We start from the raw sequence: 27117 nt of genomic DNA, 5'->3' as shown, positions 1-27117 counted from the left end.
CAACAACTCCATTCTGATCATCCTGATAGATTTACTGTGTTGACACATAGCTGACCCTAGAGCCATACAAACCAGGGGCCCTGATCTCCCAGGCTTGGAATCCTCGGGGATCGGTGTGGGATCTCCTCAAGTCAGCAGAAACCGACTCAGATCAGTTTTGCCAAATGCAGTGATTTTAGGGACTCATGAAACTGAAGAATTAAGATTTTTCTAGTTATCAGGTACAGCTAGATCCAAGGTCCCAGGCAATGTTCTTAGGTTCCACATTCCATCTGCTGAGCTTACCAACCTGAGAAAGAAGATGGTACTTTTTGTACTTTTCCAGCAAAATCTTCAGGGAAGACATCTTGTTGGATCACGTGCCCATCTCAAACCAAGCACTGTGACCTTGGAGATGGGGCGCTCTGATTAGCCAGGCCAGGGTCCCACACCTACCCCTGGGGTCAGGGTGTCTTCTCTATATGGCCTGAGCTTGGGATGGGCATTTCTGTTTGAGGTAGAACACAGTCCAGGCAGGCAATTACACAAATGTCTGCCTCAGCCTGTAGAGAAGGCTCTAGTCCACGCTTTCCTGTCTAGATGGAGAAAGGTAGGGCCAGAGAGGGTGAGAGCAAGGCCCCATGTCACACAGCAAGTCAGAGGCAGGGCTGGGGCCACATTAAACCAGGGTCTCCTCCCCCCTAGCTGTGACACGCTGCACAAATGACGGCACCTCTCAGACCCTCTCTTCTCCCATCTGTATTCGGGGCGACATCTCCCTTACAGGGCCGTCTGAGGATGAAGGATGACCACTGTGAAGTACCCGGCACAGAGCTGGACACACAGCAGGCACGTGGTCGTGGCAGCAGTTACTGGTCCGAGGGGCCATGGCCATGTCCAGGGCCAGTGAGGGGCGGCTAAGAACCCAAGGGCAGCAAAGTCTCGTCTCAGAACGTTCACGGCTGGCCCAGAGGCAGGAGGGATGCGCTGGCCACACTTGCTTGGTCTTCAGTCCCTGCCAAGTCCCATAAGGTTGTGTCAAAGAGTCCAGCTTTGGTCAGGCTAGGGGAGTAGAGATGAGGGTCAAGGTGACCTCTGAGATGCCCCCAGGGCTTCAGGGGAGCCCCAACGAGGTGGCATCGGAAGCAAGATCCTGGGTGAGGTGAAGTGCTGGGAGTCAGAGTCTGGGTGTGAATCCTGGCATTTCCGGTCACGATGCTGACCCTGCCTTGCCTCTCCAAGCCCGATTCCTCTTCTGCAAAATGGGGATGTGTGTAGGGCCCTGGGCCTGGAGAAGCAGGGAAGACCAAGACTTGCCCTGGGAAAGGTCACCGATAACCCTGTGGGGGCGCCATCTGGGGAACAGTGGGAGTGGAGGCTCTGAGAGGGTGTGGGGCAGCAGTTCTGGGGAGAAGAGCAGGCTCTGTAGCGGCAAAGGTGGGACCAGGAGGCGCCACAGAGCACTTTGTTCTGAGCGGGTACAGCAGTCAAGGGACAGCAGATGGTTCGGGGCGCTCACGGCTGGCCTGGAGCCTCCAGGCAGGCACAGGAGAAACACGCTGGGTGTGGAGGGGGTAGAAGGGGAAGCAGGGCAGCTTCCTGAGGTGCGAGGGTGGGCGGGACCAGGGCACAGGATGCAGGAGATGGGGGCGTGTGGCTCCAGGGATGGTGGGCAACACTGGGTGGTGAAATGGGGTGGGCTGCTGACCCCCTTGGCAGCCCTTCTTGCTCCAGGGCCTCCCAGGGGTCCCCTGAGCAACTCCACAATCCATAGTGTTCCTCACTACCCCAATAGCCAGAGCCAAGCCCAGCATGTGGCAGGAACCCCAAAAGAACTCTGACTGCACACCCATGAACGCTGCCACCTCCTGGCACTCAGGGCTGCTGCTCGAGGAGGCACAGGGGTCCCTGTCCCCACGCAGGCCTCCCCTGACCCCCCGAGAAGACTTCTGCAGCGCAAGCACACACCACGGCAAATGAGGAGGCTCTGAGAGCTAAACAAGCCAGGGGCACGGTCAGCCCCTCGGCACCTCCAGTCTGCCTGTGTCTGCCCTGCATGAGCACAGAATGACAAGACGCCAGGCCGGTCTTGGTGTCCTGCCCTCCTCAGATGGCCAACCACACCTCCCGGTACTAGCCCTCCTGCGGTCCTCTCCCATTGGTCCCAGTCCTGGCCACATGACGGGCCTTGACCAATGGGACGCCCATAACTGTGCAGCAAGGGAAGGCTGAAGGAGCGTCTGCACCCCGGGCACTCAAGCACCAGGAGGCGCCTGCGCTGGCCCGCTAGAGAGTCCACATGGAGAACCAGACACTCCCCCCCAACACCAGGCAGCGCTGGTCAAGGGCCAGATGCGAGGTTACCTCAGAATACCGGACCCCATCAAGAACCACAGATGGCCCCCACATGAGCCCAGCAAAACGGCCTGGCCAAGTCCAGCCCAAACTGCAGAACTGTAAGCAGGCAGACGACTGGTGTCATAAGCTGCTAAGCTCGGGGACAGTTTGTCACGCAGCAGTAGCTGACTCTGCAACAGGCATCACCGTATGTGGTAACGTCCTCTTTGCCGCTAGTGAACCACCGTGACAGGAGGGAAAAGCAGAGACCAGAGTGGGGAGGGACTTGCTCAGGGTCACACGGCAGGTCACCAGTAGAAAGAGGATTCCGGAGCCGGGTGGATAACTGCAGTGCTGGGCTCTGCCTGAGACAGTGGGTAAAGCAAGCAAGTGGCACATGGAGGGTAGCGAAAATGGCGCTTGGGATCCAGACAGGGTCTGTGGCCTGGATGAGAAGCAGGAAGACGACAGAGAGCACCAGGGAGATGGGCTGAAGACAGCCCTGCGCAGCAGAGGGCACCAGGTGCCCCTACCCTCTAGCTTCCCACAAACGAAGCCCAGGGAGAAAACCCCAGTGGTTAGTCAAGCAGGTCCCTCCTCAGATGCTGAGGGGATGGGTTAGTTCAGAGCTCGGAGCAGAGGGGCTCCAGGTCCACTTGGCACTGACCTGGGTCAGAGGGGCCGAAGCACCTCCAAGTCTCTTCCGGGATCAGGCTGAGGAGGGTGGGAGCGGTTCCTCGGGGCTGGAACAAAACATGTGCAGCATCTATGAGGCTGAGGTCCAAGGCCCTGAGCCATGCTTGGCTAGACTGGATTGCACACTGGGGTCACGCTCCAGTCTCCCAGGACTCCTGGCCTGAGCCTTCAGGGTATCCTTTGTAAAAATAGGACCAGCTACCCACTTCAGAGGTTGCAGCTGGGTCTCATGTAGGTCTGGGAGCTTCAGATCCCTGGGGCTTGCGAAGAGAGGCAAGAGGGGGTGAATGGCTACTACACAGCTGCTGCTACTGGTGTCTTTCAGGGGCACAAGCAGGGCTTCTGGAAGCAGCTGGGCAACGGAGCTGAAAGCAGGAGCTATCGGTTTTGTGGCCTTGCTGTGGCGGGGGTGGGTACTGTGCAAAGCTTGCTGCAGTGAACTCCAGTCCCAGTGGCTGTCACCCACCCGAGGCAGAGAAGCCAGGTGGTGATTTGGTGAACCCCCAAGAGCCCCGCTCATGCTACCCTCAGAGGGCAGGTCACTGCACATCCCTTCTTACACATACGCGAGGCTTTTTCGGTTTTGACAGTTCTTGTGTCTGTTATCACACACAGCAACACAAAGGGGTTTTCTTCCTTTCTAGAGCCTTGTGGGGGACAGGCATGCCAGGACCCCACACTGCAGGAGTCAGACCCGTCTCAAGGCTGAGTGACAGCTTACAGCAGGTGCTGCTACAGCCGCCCTTGGGTCGCTAAGCTCTGTTTGACTCTTCTCGACCCTATAGCCCACCAGGCGCCTCTGTCCATGGAGTACTCCCGTACTCCAGTCAGGAATACTGGAGTGGTTGCCACTGCCTACTCCAGAGGATTTTCCCGACTCAGGGATCAAATCCGCGTCTCCTGCTTGGTAGATGGATTCTTTACAACCGAGCCACCTGGGAAGTGGTACAGCAGGTACATGGGTGTTCAAATGCATGTTTATTAAGCTATAATGAAAACAAAACCAAACAGAGCTCCTTCTCCCCCTTATGTAAGGACTGTAAGCACTTTTCACTCTTGGACCATCTGGTCATCGGCTCAAAGCCTCTTTCAGCTCTGGGCACCCTCCCTGCTGCCCTCGAGGTCCCTGCCCACCTCCCTAGCCTCGTCTCCCCACCTGCACCCACTGCACTTACAACTGCCTTGGATGTTCCTCCAACACCTCCAGCTCACCAGGCCCAGGGCCTCTGTCCCGCCCCGCCACACCCAACACCCACTCATGGTCACCTTTGTCTGCGTTTTGTTCAAGCTTCTGTTTACATCTCTGCCGCCTCCTCAGAGGGGGCCCCCTTCTCCTCCTTCACACGTATCTGAAATGTTCTTGTCTGTTCCGTGTCTACCTGGTTGCCGTGTGCCTCTCCGTGAGGCTGCGAGCAAACCTGTCTCGGTCACTGCCATGCCCCCAGCACCCAGCCCAAGCACACAGCAGCGCACAGGAGCTGGGGGCGGACTGACTCAACTCCCGCTACAGACCGCAAAGGACAAGAGGAAGTCACCAGCCACCGCGAGACCAAGAAAGGGAGTTGTTTAAGGAGCGAGAAGGCGCAGTTCCTGGCTGAGCAGCGAAGGTCCTTGCAGCAAGGAGGCTGAGGGCAGCAGGGGCGGGCGGTCCCAGCAGCTACCTGTGGCCCTGGGCCGTGGCGTTCATGTGGTCCCGGATGCTGATGGCCTGTTTGAGGAGACCCTCCACGCTGCGGAAGTAGACGCTGCTGTCGACAAGGTTCTTCACGGCACTGCAACGGGAGGGGGACCCAGTCAGCGGCATCAGACCAGACCAGTGGGCGCCCGCACTGGCCTCAGCACCATTAGGGAGGCCCAGGGGTCTGTCCAGCTGCTGGGGGTTCCGTGGGCCTCCGAGGGCGCCCTGTGTGCTTAGAGTTTATATTTCCCTATGGACCAGACGGCAAGACACAACTTTTGCTTGATGGCTGCTTGACCATTTAATGCTTCAAAGGAGCTATAAGCATTCAAAGATGACCTCAAAAATAACATGCTTTGGACTTCCCTGGTGGTACAGGGGATAAGAATCTGCCTGCCAGTGCAGGGGACGTGGATTGGATCTCTGGTCCGAGAAGATCCCACATGCCTTGGAACAACTAAGCGTGTGCACCGCAACTGCTTGCAGAGGCACCCTAGGGGCCGTGTGCTAGAGCTCCTGAAGCCCGTGCACCCTAGAGCCCGTGCTCTGCGGCGAGAGCGGCCAGCACAGGGAGGAGCCCGTGCTCTGCGACGAGAGCAGCCCCCACTCTTCGCAACTGGAGAAAGCCCGCATGCACAGCAAAGCCCTCGTGTAGCCAAAAATGACATCAGTCCAGTTCAGGTGCTCAGTTGTGTCCGACTCTTGGTGACCCCGTGGACTGCAGCACGCCAGGCTTCCCTGTCCTTCACCAACTCCCGGAGTTTGCTCAAACTCATGTTCATCAAGTTGGTGATGCCATCCAACCATCTCATCCTCTGTTTGTCCCCATCTCCTCCTGCCCTCAATCTTTCCCAGCATCAGGGTCAGGTCTCTTCCAATGAGTCAGTTCTTCGCATCAGGTGGCCAAAGTATTGGAGCCTCGGCTTCACCATCAGTCCTTCCAATGAATATTCAGGACTGATTTCCTTTAGAAATCCAAGGGACTCTCAAGAGTCTTCCCCAACACCACAGTTCACAAGCATAAATTCTTCAGCACTCAGCTTTCATTTTGTAAAATATCATGCTTTCCTTTCAGGTAACCTATTCCTCCCTCTGAACGAAGCTAGTCAGCCGGACTGTGAACAGCGCTAAAAGTGTGTTTAGACTCAGCACCATTAGGGAGGCACTACTGCAAAGCTGTGCTAAGCTCTGATGTTGCTGCCACACTGATGCATGTCTAATAAAAATGTTGTTTCCAGCAGCACTACAGGAAATATTCACCAAACCTCTTGGGGGCATCGCTAAGGCCAGAAAGTTGCCTGTGCAATGACACCTGCAGTAAAAATAAAAGGGTTGTTTCCAAGTCCTTCTATTAAAGACAAAGAAGTCACTCCCATTCACTATCAGTCAAGGACCTGCTTGGAAATGGCCATGAGATCAAAGGTGGGGAGCGCTGGCTGAAACCCAGACTGTCCATTTGCTCATCTGACACCACCAAATGCAGTCAGCTTTCCTAGTATCTGTCAACTTGGATAAAAAGCTGTCTAACACAAGTTCACAACTGGCCCAACCAACAGACCACAGAGTATCTTCTTCCAGATTCACACCAACCATTAACACTGCATAACGTATTTTAAACCAAAAGGGTGCTTTCATGTCCATAGGAAACAGTCTATCAGCATTAGAGAAATTTGCATCTCACTAAAGAGAAGTGCTCAGAGTTCAGAGTAGACTGGCCCCCTGCCTACCACAAGGCAGTCCAGTGGAACATTCTGGAACATGATGGACACATTCTTTATCCACTGAGATGGCTGTTAAGCACTTGAAGTAAGTGTGGCTCGTGAGACTGAGGAGCTGAATCTTTCATTTTATTTCATTTCAATTCATTAAAATGTAAGTGTAAACAGCCAACCAGGGTCCAAACTCCTGGAATGGACAGGACAGCTATAGGAACTAGGAGAAAATACAGGCTTTGATCTGTTCTTCCTTAAACCTAGGCCTTTAAAAAAAAAAAATTATTTTTATTTGGCTCCGCTAGGTCTAAAGTTGTGGCACACAGGATCCTTAGTTGCAACATCCAAATTCTTAGTTGTGACACATGAGAGCTAACTCCCAGATCAGGGATCAAACCCAGCCTGCTGCATTGGGAGCTTGAATTCTTAGCCACTAGACCACCTGGGAAGTCCCACACCTGGGCCGAAAGGGTCTTGGCGGACCAGGAACTATTTAGTAGCTGCAAGAAAAGCTCCCTCATCTTTTCTACTCTTCCTGGAGCTGAGAAGAATGCTTGTGACCACAATCCCCAGGAAGATGCCATCAGTCTGGATCACCCTCCAGCCCCAGCAGAGGGGTCAAGGCTGGTGATGGCAGAGCTCCCAGCAACAGGACTTCCTGCCAAGGAACTTCGACTACACAACAGAAACAGGCAGGCAGATCCCACAGTGCCACGGACAAGGACTGCTGGGGAGTGTCTAGCCTCCACCAAAACAACCTACAGCCCGCACTAGGAGCAAAGAGCACTCCTAAGCCACCAACTCCTAAAGCAGACGGAGCAGGCCCGGACGTGAAACACGGTCACGGGGAGCCAGAGCAGCAGAGGAGGCAGGTGGGCAAGGCTGCAATAACGGGGAGAAGCACCAACTGCTGCTTTTTATTATCGGGTGCATCTTTCGCTTGGGGTTAAAAATTCTGGGTATTTAGAGAAAGGTCAGCAAACTAGAAAACACAAAGAATAAATGGTATATTCATGGTCACAGAAACTTTATTCACAGCAGCTAAAACACGGAAGCAACCCAAATGTCCAAGAGATGAATGGATAAACAAAATGTGATCCATCTACAGGCTGGAATAGTAGTCAGCCCTAAAAAAGGGAGGCAATTCAGACACAGGCTACAGCGTGGATGGACCTTGAAGATACTACGCCAAATGAAAGAGAACAGTCACAAAAAGACAAAATATATATATATATATATACGATCCCATTGTGAGGTCCCTTGAACAGTCAGATTTTTAGACAGAAAGAAGAATGGCAGGAGCCAGGGATGGGGGTGGTGAACGGGGAGCTCATGTTTAACAGGGACAGAGTTCCAGTTTTGCAAGATGGAAAGAACTCAGGAGGTGAGTGGTGGGGGTAGCTGCACAGCGTTATGAACATATTTAATACCACTGAGTTGTCCACTTAAAAATGGTTAAGATGATAAATTTTACTTATATGCCTCTTACAACAATATAAAAAATTAGAAAGAAATAAAAATTAAAATACACAGTATTGTGTTTGGGCACTACCCCCGGCTGCCATCCACCCCACCAGCCAGTCTGTGGTCCTGACTGTGGGTGGGAAACACTGGCCTCTTGAGGCACCTCCTGGAATCCTTAGGACCCCCTCCTGTGACAGATGGTGGGGGCTGCTGAGGACGAGGAGGAAGCCAGGACGAGGAGGAAGCCTGACCGAGACGCGTGAGGATGAGTCAAAAGTGAGAAGCCCGGGTCTGGGCTGGAACTCTGCGCTGCGGCCAGCTGAGTCGAGCTCCACCTGCCCCTACTCAGGTGGGCTTGGCAGGCCAGGGCTCAGCAGGCAGCTGACGGAGGTGCCCCTGAACACCTGGGCCACTGTGGGGCAACGCGGGCGGTGCTCACCTGCAGGCGTACTCCACGGTGTAAATGGCTCCCTGGCTCTGCTCCTCCCACCGCTGCATGTCAGCCTGTGGAGGGTGGGGAGCTGTGAGCAGGGCTGGCTGTTACCGCCTTCCTCCCAGTTCTCTGGAATGGAGCACCCGAACGCCAATCACCACGGCTGCAGAGACCCGCCCCCTCCAGCCTCAATCTTTCCTCCCCTCCTCAGCTTCCTTTCTGTGAGCACATGACAGCTATGCCTCAGGACCTTTGCGCAGGCCGTTCCCTCTGCCTGGCACATCCTTCGCTTGGGTCCTCCCGTGGCTGCCTCCTTCTCACCACATGGGTCACAGCAGACGCAGCACCTTCTTCTTCCAAATCCACCCCAGATGTATCCGTCCAGCCCCAAGCTGGGTCAGTGACCATGCACCTCCCTGCTCCTATCCCAGCCTTGACTCCTGCACCAACAGCCCCTGCTCCACCTAGCAGGCCAGAGCTCACAAGGTGCAGACCCTGGGAGAGGTCATCGCTGGGGCAGGACACTCACCTTGTGCTGGGCCAACTCAGGCAGAGAGCGGCGCACGTGTTCCTGCAGCCGGTACAGGGCCACAGACGGCTCGTTGGCCAGGACGTAGACGCTCTCAGTGAACTTGTCAGTAACTGGGTCCAGGATGGACAGTTGACAACGTGGGGCCCGTGGGGAGCAGGGAGAGGGTTGACGGGGGATCAAAGAGACAAAGCATTAGATTCCTGATTGCCCAACCTGTGAGGCCACCCAGAGGAGACGAGCGCCCAGCATCCCTCCCAGCTGGGTCACCTGTGGCCCTGCTGATGGGCTACAGATGATCACAGCAGGGCCAGACTCCATCTGGGAGTCACAGAAGGGCCTCAATCTTGATGACGTGAATGTATCCAGTGAAGTCATGGTCCTTCCTTTCCTAAACCTACTTGCTTGTTGCTACCCACTCAGATCCACTCACATTTCATTTACCTGTGACAAAATCAGAGATTCTTCTTCAGATACCCACTGGCAACTGGACCCAGAAGTGCCTACAAGTTTACATGGGGCTCTAGGCCATGACTGACCACTGAGGGGGAGGAAAGCCCATGACCCATGCTGAGTGTCCGAACAACTCAGAGGTGCGACTTGTCCCCGTAAGCTGCCCTGTGGGAATGGACCGTGGCTCCCCTCTGCAGGATTCCACCTGAGGTCGCTGCTTGCTCAGCCTCCTCCGCAACCCTGTCCTGTTTCCCCCTCTCCTCTGTGGGGCTCTCTTAGTAAGTTAATTAGAGACAACTCCTCGTCCCAGGGTCTGCCTCAAAAACAGCAGCCAGATGGTGGTCCCTGCCCTTCCTACCCCATCAATGAGCAGCTCCTGCTTGTTCAGTCACAAAACAAAGCCCCAAACTCACCCACTTCTACCACCGCACTGCCCTTACTGGTCCAGGCATAGCCGTCACTCACCTAGATCCCAAACTTAGCTGCTCCCTGCTCCCCTTCCAGCCAACAATCCAATCCTCACAAAACAGACGAGATGAGCTCCTACTAAACATATCAGACAGGTCTCTCCCTTGGCTGAAACACTCCCGTGACACCCATCAGCCAGAGAATTAAATCTGCCTTGCTTCACGTGGCCCAGAAGGCTCTGCATGTTCTGCTTGCTCTTACCACGCCCACCACCGCCAGCCTGGCCCTCTGCCCCAGGCACAGTGGCCTCATGGCTGTGCCATGGACATTCAGCACTCTCCACAAGAACTTTCTGAGATGATGGAGGGGTTCTATAATCTATACTGCCCAATATGGCAGTCACTAGTGACTAATGAGCACCGGAAATGTGACTCAGAAACCGAATTTTAAATTTTCCCTAATTTTAATTCATTTAAATTTGAATAAATGACTAGCATCGCAGCACAGCTCTGAACACGGCCACCTCAAGCCCTTTGTACTTGATCATGTCAATGACACTGCCTCCATCCCCACCTCTCATTGCCCTTCATCCCTCATGTCTCAGCTCAAGCGTCACCTCCTGGCCTTCCCTAATCACCAAGCTTAATCAGATGTCCCTTCAACCTCACCCTCAACCTCAGTCAGAACTTATTCATTTCCCTTATACTTAAATTCTTATTCTCTTTTTAAAATTTTACATTGGAGTATACTTGACTTCCAATGTTTTGTTAGTTTCAGTCATAAAAATTCTCATTCTTTATTACGTTTTCTCTAAAACTTGGGATTTGTGAGCGCAGGAGTATCTCTGAGCCTCAGTTTTCTCATCTGGAAAAATGGGAGGATAACAGAACCCACCTCAAGCTTTGCCTCAGAGATGGACCCCATCCCACTGCCCAAGACAGTGTAGTTAGTGACGGAGAACCTATTGGTGTCTGGGAGTCAAGGGAGGCTGTGCTTAAGACTGTCCAATTTGGGTGTGCCCAGCTCACCACTGTGCCGACTCAGGCAGAGCCAAGGCTGCCACTTCCAAACTGTATGTCCTCTTACCCTCTTAGGGCTCCTCCTTTTGAAAATGAACACAGTGGTAATAGCTTACGCCTCACAGTGCCTGGAAAATCCTATGGACAGAGGAGCCTGGTGGGCTGCAGTCCATGGGGTCGCTAAGAGTCGGACACGACTGAGCGACTTCACTTTCACCTTTCACTTTCATGCACTGGCGAAGGAAATGGCAACCCACTCCAGTGTTCTTGCCTGGAGAATCCCAGGGACGGGGGAGCCTGGTGGGCTGCCGTCTCTGGGGTCGCACATAGTTGGACAGGACTGAAGTGACTTAGCAGCACAGTGCTGTTTTGAAGGATGTGGAATTAAATGTATTTGTGACGTGTAAGTAATTCACTAGCAATAATGTATGTAACAAATTAACAACGACATTGACACTTTAAAAATAGGTTGTGGTATTGTAACTTGTAACTATGTGATTTACAAATATGTACATATATCCAACTGGAGAAGGGCACAGCAACCCACTTCAGTATCCTTGCCTGGAGAATCCCATGGACAGAGGAGCCTGGTGGGCTTACAGTCCATGTGATCCCGAAGAGTCGGACACGACTTAGCGGCTGAACAACAACAAATATATACAAATGCTTAAATACAAAGGAAACATTACACACAACTGCCACGCCCCTGGCATTCTTCCAGTGTTTTACATATTAACATATCAGGTTACTGAATTCTCAAAATTTTATGGGGGGAGGCAAGGGGACTATTATACACCCCATTTTACAGATGACAAAACCGAGGCAGAGTGTCTAAAGGTTTCAAAACTAGTCAGCGGTCGAGCCGGGATTTCTTGGCAATTCAATCACTGCCCCCAAACGCTCCCTCAGCGCCGTGGCCCCCTGTCACCCGCTTCAGATCGCCCGTCTACGAGTCCTTGGCCCCTCCGCCCCGCCCCGCGTGGGGCCCCACACCACCTTTCTTCCCCTTGAGTTGCATCTCGGGTTCTTCCATAGTAGCCACGGCCGTATTCCGAGGACCGGAACCGGAAGTCTGGAGTGAACACAACTGCCTAAACTTTCCCTGCGAAACTAGACGCCGCGCTTATCCAGTTCCAGTACTAATTGGTCTTCCCTTCTAGATTTAGTCAACCCAGACAGAACGGCCGTGAGTGAGAGACTGGGGAAAGAGGCAATCCGGAGGTGAGTGAAGAGGGCCCGGAGACCCCTTGAAGCTCCAGGAGGGACGCTCAGGCGGAGGAGGGGCAAGGGCCCCCTCCTTTACCGAACCCCTTTTCCGGAGGCAGACAAACTGGGGAGATACTCCATGCACTTGTACCCCACTGCTGCCACCAAATCCCTGCAGACGCTCTTGAGCCCCCACGCGTGCATAGGAGATATTGTTGCGGAAGGGCGCAGCAGTGGCGGAGTCCCTCGCGCACCCCTACTAAAGAAAGCCCGGCCCGTCTGTCCGAAGGCGGAGCCGATTGGCTGCGTCAGGAAAAACGTGGGCGGAGTTAGGGGTGAGGAGGACGAGAGCCGAGAACTCGAGAGAGAGCCCTCTGAGGCCCCGCCCATCCCTCCCGACCCTACCAGGCTCCCTCCGGGGCGGCGGGGACGGGAATGCGCAGGCGCAATTGCATACTTCTTGCCCTGGCGGAAGCCATGGCCCTCCCCCAAGCCTTAAAGGGCCAGAAACCGCTCCTACTGCTCCAGCCTTTCCGCACTTTTGCGGGGGGCAGGGGTGCGCAGGCGCAGTGGGAGAACTCGGGGTGGGGGTAGCGGTCGCGTATCAAGTTGCTCTCGTCCCAGCAGAAGCAGGCAAAGCGCAGACGGTACAGGCTCCATCTTGCTGCCCCTTACATCAATTGGAAGAGAAAAGTTTGTGAGTTGCGCCCCCAAGTTTGGGGGTACCCTGACTTGCGGCGTCGGGTGACAGAGGAGGCTAGCTGGAGGTAAGTGGACCTTGATGGATTGGCTTGGGAGGGGCGGGTGGGATGCAGCCAATCACATCTTTGTTGAGCCCTCGCTCATTCTAGGGATTTCCCCCCTCCCCCCAAAAAACAATAGCAGACATTTATTAAGATGTGCCCGGGTATCAGGCCTCCTGCTCAGGTATTTACAGACATGATTTTTTTAGGCCTCATGTCCCTATTTTTTAAATGAGGAAACTGAGGCTTAGAAAAATTAAGTCAGATGCCCAAGCTTCCACAGCGTATAAAGTGGAGAGATTCAGACAGCCGACCCCAGAGCCAGGGCTTTTAAGAGTGCCTGTTGTGTGTGCTCGGGTGGTGGGGAGGAGTGGGTTCAAGAAGTCCAATTAAAACTGGACTCTGGTTTTAATTTTCTGGCTGAGTCTGAATTTATCCAGCCTTTCTGTGTAAGGCCAGGTATGCAGTCAGTGCCTACTTAATGAGTTGTTGATAATTATTGCCATCTCTCCCTGTTTGGCCCTTTCACCAGCTTTCCCCATGGAGCACACCCAACCTGCCGAGGATCTCAGCCTGACCCAGCAGCCTTCAACACCAGAATTTGGGGACCCCGAAGACCCCAGGGACGAGGCCCCTGATGGCTCAGACACTGTGGTGCTCAGTCTCTTCCCCTGTACCCCGGAGCCTGGAAATCCTGAGTCAGATGCTGGCAGCTCCTCACCTCAAGGTAGGATACTTCCTCTGCTTCTGGGATGCAAGAACGGTGGCATGTCAGGCCCAAGATGAGCCCTCTGTATGTCCCATCACCTTGAATGTGTCTTCCGTCTCCACCCTGTGAGGGATTGCTTAACTGTTTTGTTTTCTTTTTTAAATTGTGGTAAAATGCACATAACGTAAAATTAACCATTTTAACTGGAATTGCTTACAATTCAGTGGCAGTAAGTTACCATGGTGTGTCACTTCCACATCTTTGTAGTTCTAGAATGCTTCCATCACTCCAAAAGGAAAACCCCAGAGGTATTAGCAGTCACTCCCATCCCCTTCTTCCAGTCCCTGGCAACCACAGTCCGCTCTCTGTCCCTATGCACTCGCCTGCTCTGGACATTTCCTATCAGTGGGCTCATGCGACATGTGGCCTTTTCTGTTTGGCTTCTTCTGCTCAGCGTGTTCCTAAGGTTCGCCTGCCTTGCGATGTCAGCGCTTCGTCCCTTTTATCGCTGAATAGCCTTCCATAGTGTGGGAGGACCACGTTTACTTTATTCATTCATCCCTTGATGGACATTTGGGTTGTTCCTCTTTTAGTGAGTGGATAGTGCTGCTGTGAACATGCATGTACAATTGTTGTCTGAACACGTGATTTCAACTCTTTGGGGGGTACCATGCTAGGTCGGATGATAATTCTGTGTCTGACTTGTTGAGGACCCGAGGATTTCTTTGACGGGAGTCTTTTGAGAGTGTCTTGCTCAGTCCCCCCAGGGCCTTTGCCCCTGCAGTTCCCTCTGTGTGAAATGTCTCTTCCTGCACCTCTCCCCAGGTTTCTTCAACCTGCCAAGCTCACAGCTGGGCCTCTTTAGAGTGGTCCTCTCTGACCAATTTCTCTGAAAGGGACTCACCCCCTGCCCTTCCTTCTTTCTGCCCCTCTTCCACCTGCTTTTCATTTCTCCTGAGCCTGTATTTCAGCTTAAGCTTTCATTTTCTGTTTCTGACTCCCTGGCTTGTCCATGGGCCCTTGAGGGCAGGGACTTTGTGCAGAACCTCACCAGGATGGAGGAGAAATATACACCCTGGGCATCTGAGAGGGTGGAGTGAGTGAATAGTGGAGCCAGGCACAGCCTCTGGTAATTCCAAACCCTCAGCTGCTGCTGCTGCTGCTGCTGCTGCTGCTGCGTCACTTCAGTCGTGTCCAACTCTGCACAACCCCATAGATGGCAGCCCACCAGGCTCTCCCATCCCTGGGATTCTCCAGGCAAGAACACTGGAATGGGTTGCCATTTCCTTCTCCAGTGCATGAAAGTGAAAGGTCAAAGTGAAGTCTCTCAGTAGTGTCCAATTCAGCGACCCCAAGGACTGCAGCCTACTGGGCTCCTCCGTCCATGGGATTTTCCAGGCAAGAGTACTGGAGTGCACTGCCATTGCCTTCTCCGCCAAGCCTCCAGGGTCTGGCCTTAAAACCCAAGACATACTGAGGGGAAACTGAAGCCCTTTCTCTCTCCCAGCAGGCAGCTCCCTGAAGCACTCAACGACCCTCACCAACCGGCAGCGGGGCAATGAGGTCTCGGCCCTGCCAGCAACCTTGGACTGTGAGTGGGCCCCTGGTCCCCGGGACGAGAGAAGTGGCGGGGTGGCAGGGGCTGAGAGGAGCAACTTTGGACAGGGATGGGACGGGTGAGGACTCTGCCTCTCTTTGGCCCCCAGCCCTGTCCATCTACCAGCTCGCAGCGCAAGGGGAGCTGAGCCAACTGAAGGAACATCTGAGGAAAGGTGTGTGTCCACACGCGTGCGCCAGTGTGTCCATGCCCACACGCATGCGCCAGTGTGTCCATGCCCACACACGTGCGCCAGTGTGGCTTCACCTCCTGGTGTGTGCGTGTGGCTGCTGACATGACCTGAGCCTCCACGTGTGCGCCTGTCTGCACATGTGCCTGCACGTATCCATGTGTGCCATCCACACGCATGCCTCCCTGCCCACACCTGACCCCAGCCACCCACCCCGTCCCCGGTTCTGCAGCCTTGCGGAGAGTGGGCAGGGGTACATCCCAGTGGTACCACCCCCCTCCTGCCAGGCGACAACCTCATCAACAAGCCGGACGAGCGCGGCTTCACCCCCCTCATCTGGGCCTCTGCCTTTGGAGAGATCGAGACTGTCCGCTTCTTGCTCGAGTGGGTGCGTCCCAGCCCAGCTGGGGGCTTCCTGAGGACTGGAGGGTGGGCAGCAATTTCAGCTGAGTCTGCTGGGGCTGTGTCTGTAGGATGGCGCTAACACGGGGGCCCAAGATTGCAGAAGCTGCCCCACCCCTCCCTCTGCCCTGGCTCTGCCACTGCCCGCTCTGCTCTTCCCAGGGTGCCGACCCCCACATCCTGGCCAAGGAGCGGGAGAGTGCCCTGTCACTGGCCAGCACCGGTGGCTACACGGACATCGTGGGGCTTCTGCTGGAACGTGACGTGGACATCAACATCTATGACTGGGTGAGGCGCCACCTACTGGCCCTGGGCACCTCACAGGGTACCAAGTCTGTTAGGGGTGCTGAGACCCATCCCCAAGCCTCATAGAGCTCCCAGTTTTTTTTTTTTTTTTGAGGGGTTTAGCTGACACATAAACAGCTCAGATATAGTAAACAGAGCCGAGGCCGCCTGTAGAACCAAGGGAAGTCAGGGTGGGCTTCCTGGAAGAAGCAGTATCTAAGCTGAGATCCAAGGAAGAAACTAGATGGGCCAAGTGACAAACAGAAGGAGGAACCACATTAAATTGGAAGGTGTGGGGGGGTCACGAAGAATCTGGGAAAGATGGTTTCGGTTGTCCTCTACCCGTTTGTGACAGAATGGAGGGACGCCACTGCTGTACGCCGTGCGTGGGAACCATGTGAAGTGTGTGGAGGCCTTGCTGGGTGAGTGGAGTAGAAGCTGGCCCTTCAGGAATCCTGACAGCCAGGGAGGGGTCTGAGCTGTCTGAACTGCTCTTAGGATGGGTAAGAGCTTTTTCCTGGAGGACTGAGGTGGGGACAGGTGGCAGGAACGGCACAGGTGGCCGACTGGGTTGAGCACCCACACTCTGCATACCTCAGAGATCCTAGAGGTGGAGATTCCAGTGGCCACATTCATCAAGTCAGGCTCTTGTCCAGGGCCACACAGCTACCAGCAGACCCGTGGCTGCGTGGTGGGTAGTCCCTGCACCTCCGCGCCCCACCCAGGCTCCTTCCTGGTCCCCAGCCCAGCTTCCTCTGCAGCACCTGTTCTGCTTTGCAGCCCGAGGAGCTGATCTCACCACTGAGGCAGACTCCGGCTACACCCCGATGGACCTCGCCGTGGCCTTGGGATATCGGAAAGGTTGGCCTGAGACACTTGGAGGCAGTGTCAGGGTGCTGTAGGTGGGATAATCCACAGCAGGGTGCACGGGACCAAAAGTGTTCATGGTAGCAGACATCAGGTGCTGGTGTATACTTGGCCTGGGCATGTACTACCAGCTCTCGGGGCTCCGCATGTTCTGGGGCAGGAGGCCGAGTGTGTCAGCGACAGGGGCCGTAATGGAGGGACGTGCAGGCACTGAGAGGTCTAAAGGGGGCCCCGATGGGGCGAGGATACCAGGAGGGCCACAGTGCGCATGGCCGGGGAGACCAGCCCTTCCATGGCAGGAAGTAGATGTGAACAGGGGCTGGAGACAGACCCCAGTTTGACTCCCTACTTCAGAAAATGGGGAGATCCTAACAGAACTAACCCCTGGGGTTATGCGGGGTGGTGCATGGGAAATATCCAATTCTATCCTTCCTTGATGGAGTTTTAGTCCGTTTGAAACAAATAATTTCTCACAGTCCCTCTCAACTTTAAAAGTTCCAGTTTGTCAATTTTGTTGGGTAAGGAATATTTTTATAACTGAAAACCCTCCAAAAATGCATTTTTACAAACTTCAGGGAAATTGAGGTTCCTGAAGCCTCTGTCTTCCTAGCTGTTCTCTGGCAAGGATCTGATCTCCTTGAGGAGGAAATGGGTCCTCCATCCAGGCCCCAGGGCTGAGGGCCCTGCTCATACCCCAAGGGGAAGGTCCAGGTTGGCCTGGGCCTTTGCAGCCACCGTTCAGTTCATGGCCCACCTCTTCCCTGTTCTGCTTCCAGTGCAACAGGTGATCGAGAACCACATCCTTAAACTCTTCCAGAGCAACCTGGTGCCTGCTGACCCCGAGTAGACACTGCCCACCAGGGACTCAAGACACTCAGGGAACAAAATGGTTGACCCAGAGCTGGGGGAACCCAGAACCGGCTTCAAAGGCAGCTCCTGGACAGACGGTGGGAGGGGGCCCTTTCCTAGAGGAACCAATAAACCTTCTGTGCAGAACTTGAAGGACTTTGCTGTGCTTCTTGGAGGGCTTCCTGGAGGAGGCAGCCACCCAGCAGCCTCACACCTTCTTCCCTAGCACACGTAGGTGATAGATGACCACTCGGCCAAAGAAATCAGTGGTGTCCTCAAACGTCACCTTCAGCCGGTCCACCTCAGCAGGTGGCACTGGGAAGGTGTAAGCAGAACAGTCAAGGGAAACAGATTTCTTTATCTTTTCCCACCTGCCAGCCCCACCTCAGATACATCCACCATGCTGGGTGACCCAGCACTCTGTTGGTCCCTCAGAAGCTGTCACACAGAACAGACTGTTATGAGCCCGTTTTACAGCTGAACCAGTGGAGACCTAGAGGCCACTTGCCCAAGGTCACACGCCAGGGCCCACAGCTTGCAGAGGCACAGATCATCCCACCCAGCGGCTGAAACAGGATATCTGAAGTGAGTTGTTGTCCTCAGGGTAAAAATCCACAATCTTGCTAAGAGCCTCTCTCCCCAGAGAACCTGCAGCAGAGAAAAGCAGTGAGGCCAGAGAGCCCTCTCTAGTCCCCCACTTTCCAGGGTTTTCCAGTACCTTCCAGGCGGCCCTGGCGACTGGAGAAGCCCCCCTGGAACTGGATCTGCAGCTGGGAGACACAGATGCACTGGGGAAACTCCAGTGTTACCCACTGGGAAGGACCCTGGAAGCAGACAGAAAAGGAAAGGCCCATGAGCACTTCAGACTCAGCCCTGCTATGCTTGTCTCTCTCATTCACACAGTCCGTGAGGGGTGGGGAGCAGGGTGAGCACAGGTTCCCTTCCTGGCCAACCTGCCCAGCTGGGGAGCCCCCAAATTCTCAGGGGACACTAGACCCCTAATTCATTCTTTCTTTTGGCGGTGCAGCACAGCTTGTAGGATCTTAGTTCTAAAATCAGAGGTTGAACCCATACGCTCAGCAGGGAAATCACAGTCTCAACTACTGGCCCAACAGGGAATCTCTTAGACTCCCCGCCCTGATTCTGATTCACACCAGGGGTGGAGAGTCCAGGGAGAGGGTGCCTCACCTGGTCCGAGTTCCAACAAGTCTCCTCGTCCTGGTCGAACAGATGCTTCTTGCCAAACTGCCTGGTGTTCCGATTCAGCACCGAACTCACCCTAAAGGCAGAGTCGCAGCGTGGAGCGGTGCTGAGCACCGTGGCGAGGGCTCGCCTACTCCCTGGCTCACCCCTTCCTCACCACCGGTTCCCTCATTTCTGTCTGCCCCTTAGGGACTGCACTCCAGGCCAAGGGCCTCGTCCGCCACTGCCCACGCCCGTTCACACCCCACCCCTGCCCGGGGCTCTCACCTGCTCACTGTCTCTGGACAAACCAAAGAGTGGGTCATCTCGGTTCCACGAGGCCTCGCAGGACTCAGAGCTGGGCTCAGTCCAGGTTCGAATCCAGGCAGCCAGAGCGCGACCCTGTTCACGCCTGAAAATCTCCGCGTCCTCACCTGTAGCGGGGCACAAGACCCGTCACTGCCCGGTCTCTCCAGGCTTAAATGTCGCCTTGACCAACCAACCCCTTGCTGGCAAAGCCTGGAGGTTCGGAGACACTGCTAACGACCCCAGGCCAGGCCTTTCACAGTGGGTCCAAGGAAGGTAAATAGGTTTCCTATCAGTTTAGGGAGCGGTCGCCCCTTCTCGGAGCCTCAGTTTCTCTCAAACTGCTTTCGGAACTAAAAGCGAGACCCGGAACCGCGTGAAAGCCGCGCAGGCGCGCACGGCCCTCACGCCCGGGGCGTGGTTTAATTTGCCCCGCCCCTCAGTGCCTGTCTCTTAAAGGGCCCCATCGAGTGATTGCGGGCTTCCCTGCTGGCTCAGTGGCGAGGAATCCTGCTTGCAATGCAGGAGACGTGGGAGACCTGAGTTCGATTCCTGGGTTGGAAAGAAAGAAATGGCAACCAATTCCAGTATTCTTGCCTGGGAAATCTCAGGGGCAGAAGAGCCTGGAAGGATACAGTCCAGGGGGTGGCAAAAGAGTCAGACGTGACTTCCCTGGTTGCTCAGACGGTAAAGAATCCACCTGCAAGAGGGAGGCCTGGGTTCGATCCCTGGGTTGGGAAGATGCCCTGGAAAAGGGCATGGCAACCCACTCCAGTATTCTTGCCTGGAGAATCCCTATGGACAGAGTCCATGGCGGTTGACTGAGTGACTAAGAGCACAGCACAATGACCAACAACAAACTGAAGCTGGAGATGCTTACTAGAGGAGGAGCCTTCCTTCCCTAGGACTTCCCCAAGGTCAGCCCTACAAGGAGAAAGGCAGTGACATTTCCTACTTCGGTGGAAAACAAGGGGGCCATGGATTTCTACAAGCAAGTCTCTTGGATCTGGAGGGAAAATGCAGGTATCTAAAGCAAGTGTGTGCCTACTGTGGAGGGGAGGGGGTGGGTGCTGTCCTTTGGTACCTGCGAGTATAGAGCACTAGTTTTAGAGTGCAAGAGACTTCTTATAATGATGTCTTCCCACCAGTAGAATGAAGTCTGCTGAGTTAATTCCCTAACTGCAGAAGAATTCTTTCCTGTCTGAGCCGCCACGGAAGTCACGTCTGACTCTTTTGAAATCCCCTCCAGGCTCTTCTGTCCATGAGATTTCCCAGGCAAGAATACTGGAGTTGGTTGCCATTTCTTTCTCCAGGGGATCTTCCCAACCTAGGAATCAAACTCACATCTTCCATGTCTCCTGCATTGCAAGCAGGATTCTTCACCACTGAACCACCAGGGAAGCCCACAAGCCTGGGAATCCCTGCACTTCACTGCCTCCCAGAGGCCAAAGGAAGAGTTGAGGAAGAAGCCATGATGGTGCGAGTACTGGGCGTCTTTATCAGCCTTGTGTGTCACCACTGGGACACAGAAGTCCTGGCCTCCAAATCTGTCTTCGTAGTAAATGCTGCCTGGGACAGGCTTCTTGGAGGAGGGGTAACGTGTGGTGGGTTTTGAAGGATGAACAGGAGTTTGCCAAACTGGATTATACAAAGCCATGGCTGAAGTTTTGGTTCACTGATTCAGTAAACAACTGCCACTCCCTACTGCCCAGCCCTGTGATGAGTGATTCTGAGGACTATGAAAGATCTCAGTTCCAGTCCCATATCTGAAGATCTCCCAATCTGGGGAAGAAAGAACTAGACACATATAATCCCAGCCCCACAGAACCAGAGCTGAGCCAGAGGGAGAGATAAGGCTGGGGAAGTAGAGGGTCTACCTGAGGGAGGGCTTCCTGGGAGAGGGGATATTGTGCCTGTACCTTATTGAGTGGGCAGGAATTCACCAAGGTGAGAAAAATTGGAGTGGGGAGGTGGATGGGCAGGCAGCATAAGCCTGGTTGAATAAAAAGACCATGAATTTGAATAAAATATGTGAGTCCAGATCCTGCTGGGCCTAAAGCAGTCAAGAAAGGTGTTTGAGAAAGGCGGTATACCATCCAATCCGCGTGAATGGAGACTTCTGGACAGAGCAGCCACTGGCAAGAGGCTGCAGTTCCTGGCTGTAACTGAATGGTCTGGGATCCAGCCCCTTTCTTCAAGGGCTAGGGGAATGGTCCTCCTGGCATCCTACTAGTGTCTGCCCAAGTCCACACCAGGAGTGGGGGCTGGCTGGGAAACTGGGACACCAGCGGAAGGGCCACCCCATCAGCCCCTGCCTGCCAGGACTTCCTGCATTCAGTCGTGGCCTCGTGCCATCCAGACCTGGCTCTGCTGGTCTGAGGGCCAGGGCTGGTGGGGTTGGGGGAGGGGTGTCAAAAAAATACCTCCCTACCTCTAGAAGAATTTAGGAAGAGTATGGACCCTGGAGAGTCCAGATCAGGTTCAAATCTTGGTTAGGCCATTCACTCATTGGCTGTGTGATCCTGGACAAATACGTTGACCTCGCTGAGAATTCTATTTATAGGACTGCTAGAGAATTCAGTGAACTCTTCAGGCTGACATGTAACAACAGCGGTTGACATTTGTTGAGCACCCACCTTGTGTTTAACTTGAAGCCACGTCTCTCTCCATCCACTAGATCATTAAATCTGCCTTGCTGGTCCTTGTCACTCCCACTTTACAGCTAAGGATACAGCCACTCAGCTACTCAGCAGCCAGGGTTCCCCAGGGAGGATATGCACAGCCCCAAGGCCCCCCTTACCACTCCTGGTCTTGGCATGGAGCCACCATGCCCACTGGGATGAAGCCAGCTTCGTACCCTCTTCCCGCCTCCTCACCCCACCGGCGCCTGGGCATGAAAGAACCTCCTGTTTCTCCAGGGAATTAGCAGCTCTAAGCTCCCAGCAGAGCAGCCAAAAGTGGTCCATTCATTTGCCTTAGCGAGAAGAGACTAATCACTCCCTCCTTCCTCACCCCAGGGGGTGGGGCAGAGGGAAGTTTAGAAGAGCCAGGAACTGTAACTCTGGTTGGCTGAGGGAAACTGAGGCAAAGAAGTCATTTATGTAAGGTCACTCAGGGGAATCGGGATGCAAACTTCAGTCTCACTCTGGAGTTGAGCTGAGTTCTGCATTTTTCAGGAGAGGAAATGGAGGCTCAGAGAGGGTCATGGATTTGCTGAAGTCACACAGCAAGTATGGGTCAGCAAGGACTCTGGGGAGGCAGCCACCCTCATGGCAGAAAACAGGCCCCATTTCCCATAAGTTTGTCACCCTGGAGAAGAGCAGGGAAAAGCCCTCAGATTGCTTTGAGCTTCAGTTTACCCCTGGGGCATAAGTGTAATGATTGCCCCAAGGCTGCACCCTGGAGAGTCTGTAGAGGTAAGGGTGATGGAATCCTCTGGGGTTGGCAGCCCCCTGTGGGGCAGATTTGGGTCTGATTTATCCACCGGGGCCTGCATGGGTACCGCAGGGCCCAGCTCAGGGTAAAAGGATGCTCACTTGTTTCTGGCAGGACTCGTCGGTCTTGCAGGAGGTAAGCTTGGGAGCCTGGGTAAGTGGAGATGACAGTGGGCAGGAGAGGGGGTGGCTGCACATGAAGGTACTGAGCTGAGCTGGCCATGAGCTGTTTGTGGCTGCCAGGAAGGCTAAGTTTCCGTGGGTATGCACAGCAACAGGTGTGTTTGAGTGTGAAGGGGCTGGGTGCAGCTGGGCTCAGAGTTGTGAGTTTGGTTGTACAGTAGATATGACTCGTGTGTGGCCAGGTGACTGTGTGTGGCCTGTGTGACTTACATGTGGCCTGGCCAGGTGTGGCTGGGCTGCGCGTGCTGTCACTGTATGTCCGGGATATGACTTCGTATCAGTGCTTGGTTGTATGTGACAGGTGTGAATATGCTTGCACGTGCCCTGTGGATATGTCACTCTTGGTGTGTGAGAGGCATTTCAGGGGACAGTGTCTGTCCCTGAGGCCCGGCTCTCCAGGAGGGTCCTGCCTCCTAGCTCGTCTTCTGGGCAACCAGCCTCCTCCCCTGTTCCCGCCCCCGACTCGCAGCAGTCCCTGGCCTAAGACCCAGTGTGGGGGAGACAGAGAGGGCACTCAGGGCTGAGGGTGGGAGGCTGCTGGCTCATTCCCAGTGCAGGCCTATAAATAGCTCTTTGAGCCCAGCAGATTCCCAGGCAAGGTTGCCTCATTCAAGCCCCCAGCAACAGCCTGCTCCCAGGCCCCAGGCCAGTCCCTCTAAGCTCAGCTCTGGCACCAGTGAGGGGAGCCAGGGAGTGGGGAGGAGCGGGAAGGGAACAAGCGGGGGGAGGCAAGGTGGGGATTGGCTTGGTTCGGAAGCCACAGACCTGATCTCCCACTTGTTGTTGTTCAGAAGCTCTGTCGTGTCCAGCTCTTTGTGACCCTGTGGACTGCAGCATGCAAGCTTCCCTGTCCTTCACTGTCTCCCTGGGTTTACTCAGACTCGTGTCCACTGAGTCGATGATGCCATCTAACCGTCTCACCATGGGTTACCCCCTTCTCCTGCCCTCAGTCTTTCCCAACATCAAGATCTTTTCAAATGAGTCAGCTCTTCGCATTAGGTGGCCAAAGTGTTAGAGTTTCAGCTTCAGCATCAGGGGTCCCAGTTGGCCCCTACCCATACTCTGCAACCTCAGGCAGGTGGTCCTATCTCCCTGAGCCATTTTCTCGGCTGAAAAATGGGCAGTAGCTTCATAGCCGCTCCCAGCTTGTGTGTTTACTTCCCATTTCATTCTCCCAGTAACCCTGTAAGGTGGTTTACTTTTAATGATCCCTGCTTTTGACAGGGAAACTGAGACACAGAAAAATGAAATGGCTGATCCAGAGTTACACTGTTAGGGATTTCAGAGAGGATTTTTTTTTGGTGGGGGGGGTGCATGCTTCAAAGCCTGTGGGATCTCAGTTTCCTGACCAGGGACTGAACCTCGGGCACGGTAGTGAAAGTGTGGAATTCTAACCATTAGACCAGCATGGAACTCCTCAGAAAGGGGTTTTGAACTCTGGACTTGGGGCCAAGCTGCCCCCACACATGTCACCCAGACTCCTGTCCCTGCTGCCTGCCACCTGCAGACACATTAGTGTGATCCCTGACCACCATCCCTCTTCTGTGGTGAGAAGCTCCCCAGTGCGTCACTTTGGTCCCTACGGCCACCACTAGCCCACCCCTAGAACAGCCTGCTGACACAGACCTTCCAGGGCAAACTTGCTCCCTTGGGGTCTTCCCTCATCCTTCAATCATTCTCACCCCCTTTTTGGCAGTCTTGCGGAAATCATCCAGTTCCCTGTTTCTTTGTTTTTCCACCAGTCGAGACCCACCCTCAGAGGTGCAGCCACACACATACATGGATGCAGGACACTGAGCCAGCACAGCCCAGTCTCGGTGCTGAGAAACGGAGACCCCGGGAAGAAAGGCTTGCTGGGCAAAGGGCTGATTTCTTTATGTTTCTGTCCTCCCTCATTTCCACTTGTCATTATGGGAAAATACACAGGACGCAGAATTTACCATTTGAAAGTGCACGGTTAGTGGCAGTGACCCACATTACTGTGCAGCCATCACCACTGTCTAGTTCTAGAATATGTCCAGCATGCCCAGAGGAAGCCCTGTACCCATGTGCAGTCTCTCAGTCATTTCCCCTCCCCCAGCTCCTGGTCATCCCGATCTACTCTCTGCCTCTGTATTTATCTATGCTGAACATTTCACATAAAGGGACTCAGACTGTGACCCTTTTGTGCCTGGCTTCGTTCACTCAGCATAATGTTTTCAAAGTTCATCTGTGTTGGAACGTGTATCAGTACTTCGTTCCTTTTTTATGGCTGAATAATATTCCACTGTAGACCCTTTAAGATCTGGGATCTCCAACAAAGACAGGCACACCACCACCCCCATCAAAGCAAAAATATTTCTGTAACAACAATACCTGGTCCACCCCAGGTGCTCCGTAAAAGCTGGCTAGATAATAGAATGAGTGGATGAATGATATAGTTCTGGCTGGCACTGGCAGAAACAGCTCTGGGTGTGACGCACCTGGGCCCTGACTTTGCAAGCCTCTTTTCATCTGTGTGACCTAAGGAGCTTTCTTTCCTCTCTGAGTCTTGCTTCCTCTCTATACTGTGGTGTAAAACAGTAACTGTAGCCAAAATTGTTTCAAGTGTGAGACCTGGAGAGCTAGACAGACCAGGATTGGAATTCCAGCTCTGCCCTTTGCCTAGGCGTGACCTTGAGAGAGACTTCATCTCCCTGGAGACTCAGTTTCCCCATCTGTAAGATGGAGCGGGCCCCACCATGGGACTTCTGGGGACACTTATTGTGAATGGGGAGGAAGTCTGGCACAGTCGTCTCTGGGATGGGGTGAGTGGTCGTGGGAGTGGGGAGGGGATTTTAGGCAGAGGGAGCCCCCTCCCTCGCACAGTTGGAGGCTTCAGGCTGGCGGGGGCGCATGCGCAAAGCAGCCCCGCAGCCCCTTTATAAGCGCTGAGGCGGCGCTGGGGCGAGCAGAGCGCAGGGCGCAGGGGTGGACCCGGCGCGGATTGAGCCCAGCCGGAGCGTCCTTTGTGCCGGTCGACCGCCCCGGGATGCGTTGGAGCTAGGAGCCAGGTGGGGGTCTGTCGTGGGGAGGGGGTTACGTTGAGGGAGGGGTCCTCGGGCATTCACACAGAGCTCAAGATTGGGGTGGGGGGCTGGGATCATAGAGAAGCCCCTAGCATGGGGTGGTGGCTTAGAGGGGGAGGGAAGCCTCGAGTTGGGGAGGGAACGCAAACTAGGAGAGGGCTTGAGAATGTCAGGGGGATTCGGATTTCGGGGTAAGGTTGTCTAGAGAATGCGGAGACAACCCTTCGATGGGGAGGGGCCGGGCTGGGGGTGGGTCTTAGAGCTGGGGAGGCACTGGGAACCAAGGCTAAAGAAGGGGCGCCCCAAGTTTAGAGATAAGAGGGGAAGAGCCACCCGCTGAGCGTGGGACTCTGGAACAGGGCACCCCGTGTCTGAGCTGAGACACCCCAAGATTTTAAGTGGGGATTCCCAGTTTGCAGATGAATGCAGGATTCCAGGATGGACTGCAGCAGTGAGGGGGCTCCCCAGACCAGCCTGAGCCCGATAGAAGGGGGTCTGTACAAAGACTGAACCCCCATAGGGAAGGGGTGTCCTGCGGTGTCTCTGCCCTTTTGGCTCAGGTCTTGTTACCACATCTTGACTCAGTCAGGAGGCTCTGGGGGCGCTCCATCCCACGGTGGTTCCTGTTGTTTCCTGGGACCTAGAGTTGGGGTACTGTCCCTTCTCTCGGGGAGCACGCTGTGTGTCCGAGGTGAATACTAGGTGAGAGTCCCTTAAAACCCCCAGCTAGCGATCAGAGCACCCAGTCGCTAAGGGGGAGCCGCCCCCAGCACTTTCACATCTGGCCACGTCCTCACCACTAGACATAGACCCCTGCCTCACCCCTCCAGTTCTGTCTGTCCATATGCATGCATGTGGAAGTCCTGGGTTGGTTTGGGGGCACAGACACTGGGAAGTAAGGGGCTGAGGCCCTGGGCCCAGCCTGGGCAGGAGCGACCCCCATCCCTGTGTGCGGGGCTTTGTTCCTCTCAGCAGCATTAATGGGAGACAGCCAGGCTGAAGAGAGGGTTGGCGCTGGGCCCCAGCGGGGGTTGTGGGGGAAGGGCAGGGAGGGAAGCCTGGGCAGACCGTGGGACCCCAGAACCCCAGCAGCCTCGCTGGCATGGGGACATTCCCGAATGGAAGCTGTCCCCCAGGAGCTAGGGACGTGTGTGTATGTGTGTGCGTGCGCGTATGTCTACCCCATGCTGGGAGGAGGTGGGTGCTTATGGTGTCCTCTGTGAGTCTAATGTGACCGAGGTTGTGTCTTTGTCAGGAAACTTGTGCTGAGGCCACATCACCCGGTTGCAAAATGATGTGCCACCAGTCACCAAAGCCACAATTTACCCAGTCTGGTCTGTGCCAGGGGCTGGCAGCTACATGTGTGAGTGTGTGTGGGGAACTGTGTCTGATAGCATGGCCTCATCGAG

At 54.6% G+C, this 27117-nt stretch overlaps 4 protein-coding genes across 11 annotated transcripts in view; 2 read left to right on the top strand and 2 right to left on the bottom strand.

Moving 5' to 3' along the window:
- Positions 1 to 230: 230 nt before the first annotated feature.
- Positions 231 to 11758, bottom strand: BORCS8 (BLOC-1 related complex subunit 8). 6 transcript variants are annotated; one of them, XM_068980686.1, is made up of 6 exons: positions 11705 to 11758; positions 8829 to 8941; positions 8306 to 8370; positions 4674 to 4784; positions 2984 to 3059; positions 231 to 289 (listed from the first exon to the last, which is right to left on the bottom strand). In XM_068980686.1, the coding sequence occupies exons 1-5, from the start codon at positions 11739 to 11741 to the stop codon at positions 3026 to 3028; spliced, it is 360 nt and encodes a 119-aa protein (XP_068836787.1). In that variant the 5' UTR covers positions 11742 to 11758; the 3' UTR covers positions 231 to 289; positions 2984 to 3025. The 6 variants fall into 6 exon arrangements, with proteins under 6 accessions (XP_068836787.1, XP_068836783.1, XP_068836784.1 ...); XM_068980682.1 differs by lacking the exon at positions 231 to 289 and adding an exon at positions 736 to 1267; XM_068980683.1 differs by lacking the exon at positions 231 to 289 and adding an exon at positions 736 to 1234.
- A 55-nt stretch (positions 11759 to 11813) lies between these two features.
- On the top strand, positions 11814 to 17663 carry RFXANK (regulatory factor X associated ankyrin containing protein). 3 transcript variants are annotated; one of them, XM_068979715.1, is made up of 10 exons: positions 11814 to 11929; positions 12542 to 12681; positions 13190 to 13384; positions 14874 to 14957; positions 15073 to 15138; positions 15441 to 15541; positions 15718 to 15843; positions 16196 to 16262; positions 16621 to 16701; positions 17484 to 17663. In XM_068979715.1, exons 3-10 carry the CDS (start codon positions 13198 to 13200, stop codon positions 17552 to 17554), a joined length of 783 nt encoding a protein of 260 aa, XP_068835816.1. In that variant the 5' UTR covers positions 11814 to 11929; positions 12542 to 12681; positions 13190 to 13197; the 3' UTR covers positions 17555 to 17663. The 3 variants fall into 3 exon arrangements, with proteins under 3 accessions (XP_068835816.1, XP_068835817.1, XP_068835815.1); XM_068979716.1 differs by lacking the exon at positions 11814 to 11929 and having other exon boundaries at positions 12508 to 12681; positions 14877 to 14957; XM_068979714.1 differs by lacking the exon at positions 11814 to 11929 and having other exon boundaries at positions 12508 to 12681.
- NR2C2AP (nuclear receptor 2C2 associated protein) lies at positions 17272 to 19391 on the bottom strand. Its single transcript, XM_068979717.1, has 5 exons — positions 19027 to 19391; positions 18745 to 18835; positions 18275 to 18380; positions 18137 to 18204; positions 17272 to 17881 (listed from the first exon to the last, which is right to left on the bottom strand). Exons 1-5 carry the CDS (start codon positions 19062 to 19064, stop codon positions 17765 to 17767), a joined length of 420 nt encoding a protein of 139 aa, XP_068835818.1. The 5' UTR covers positions 19065 to 19391; the 3' UTR covers positions 17272 to 17764.
- Positions 19392 to 25664: 6273 nt separating this feature from the next.
- NCAN (neurocan) overlaps positions 25665 to 27117 on the top strand; it is a 31482-nt gene continuing 30029 nt past the window's right edge. The window contains exon 1 of the mRNA XM_068980895.1: positions 25665 to 25693. The gene's annotated coding sequence lies outside the window, so the exon portion shown is untranslated. The remainder of the gene's footprint in view (positions 25694 to 27117) is intronic.

Source organism: Capricornis sumatraensis, chromosome 9 (genome assembly GCF_032405125.1).
Source record: "Capricornis sumatraensis isolate serow.1 chromosome 9, serow.2, whole genome shotgun sequence".
In the NCBI taxonomy this organism is placed as follows: domain Eukaryota; kingdom Metazoa; phylum Chordata; class Mammalia; order Artiodactyla; family Bovidae; genus Capricornis; species Capricornis sumatraensis.
This window is presented reverse-complemented; position numbering and strand designations above follow the sequence as displayed.

What these genes read in the sequence shown, in the direction of transcription:
- BORCS8 (XM_068980686.1), bottom strand. Translation starts at nt 11,741, where the DNA reads ATGGAAGAACCCGAGATGCAACTCAAGGGGAAGAAAG. An exon ending in GCAACTCAAGGGGAAGAAAG is followed by an intron (nt 8,942 to 11,704) that starts GTGGTGTGGGGC and finishes TCCTGGACCCAG; the next exon opens with TTACTGACAAGTTCACTGAG. An exon ending in CTGAGTTGGCCCAGCACAAG is followed by an intron (nt 8,371 to 8,828) that starts GTGAGTGTCCTG and finishes CACCCTCCACAG; the next exon opens with GCTGACATGCAGCGGTGGGA.
- NR2C2AP (XM_068979717.1), bottom strand. Translation starts at nt 19,064, where the DNA reads ATGACCCACTCTTTGGTTTGTCCAGAGACAGTGAGCAG. An exon ending in CTTGTTGGAACTCGGACCAG is followed by an intron (nt 18,381 to 18,744) that starts GTGAGGCACCCT and finishes GTCTGCTTCCAG; the next exon opens with GGTCCTTCCCAGTGGGTAAC. An exon ending in TCGCCAGGGCCGCCTGGAAG is followed by an intron (nt 18,205 to 18,274) that starts GTACTGGAAAAC and finishes TCTCTGCTGCAG; the next exon opens with GTTCTCTGGGGAGAGAGGCT.
- RFXANK (XM_068979715.1), top strand. Translation starts at nt 13,198, where the DNA reads ATGGAGCACACCCAACCTGCCGAGGATCTCAGCCTGACCCAGCAGCCT. An exon ending in TGGCAGCTCCTCACCTCAAG is followed by an intron (nt 13,385 to 14,873) that starts GTAGGATACTTC and finishes TCTCTCTCCCAG; the next exon opens with CAGGCAGCTCCCTGAAGCAC. An exon ending in CCTGCCAGCAACCTTGGACT is followed by an intron (nt 14,958 to 15,072) that starts GTGAGTGGGCCC and finishes TTTGGCCCCCAG; the next exon opens with CCCTGTCCATCTACCAGCTC.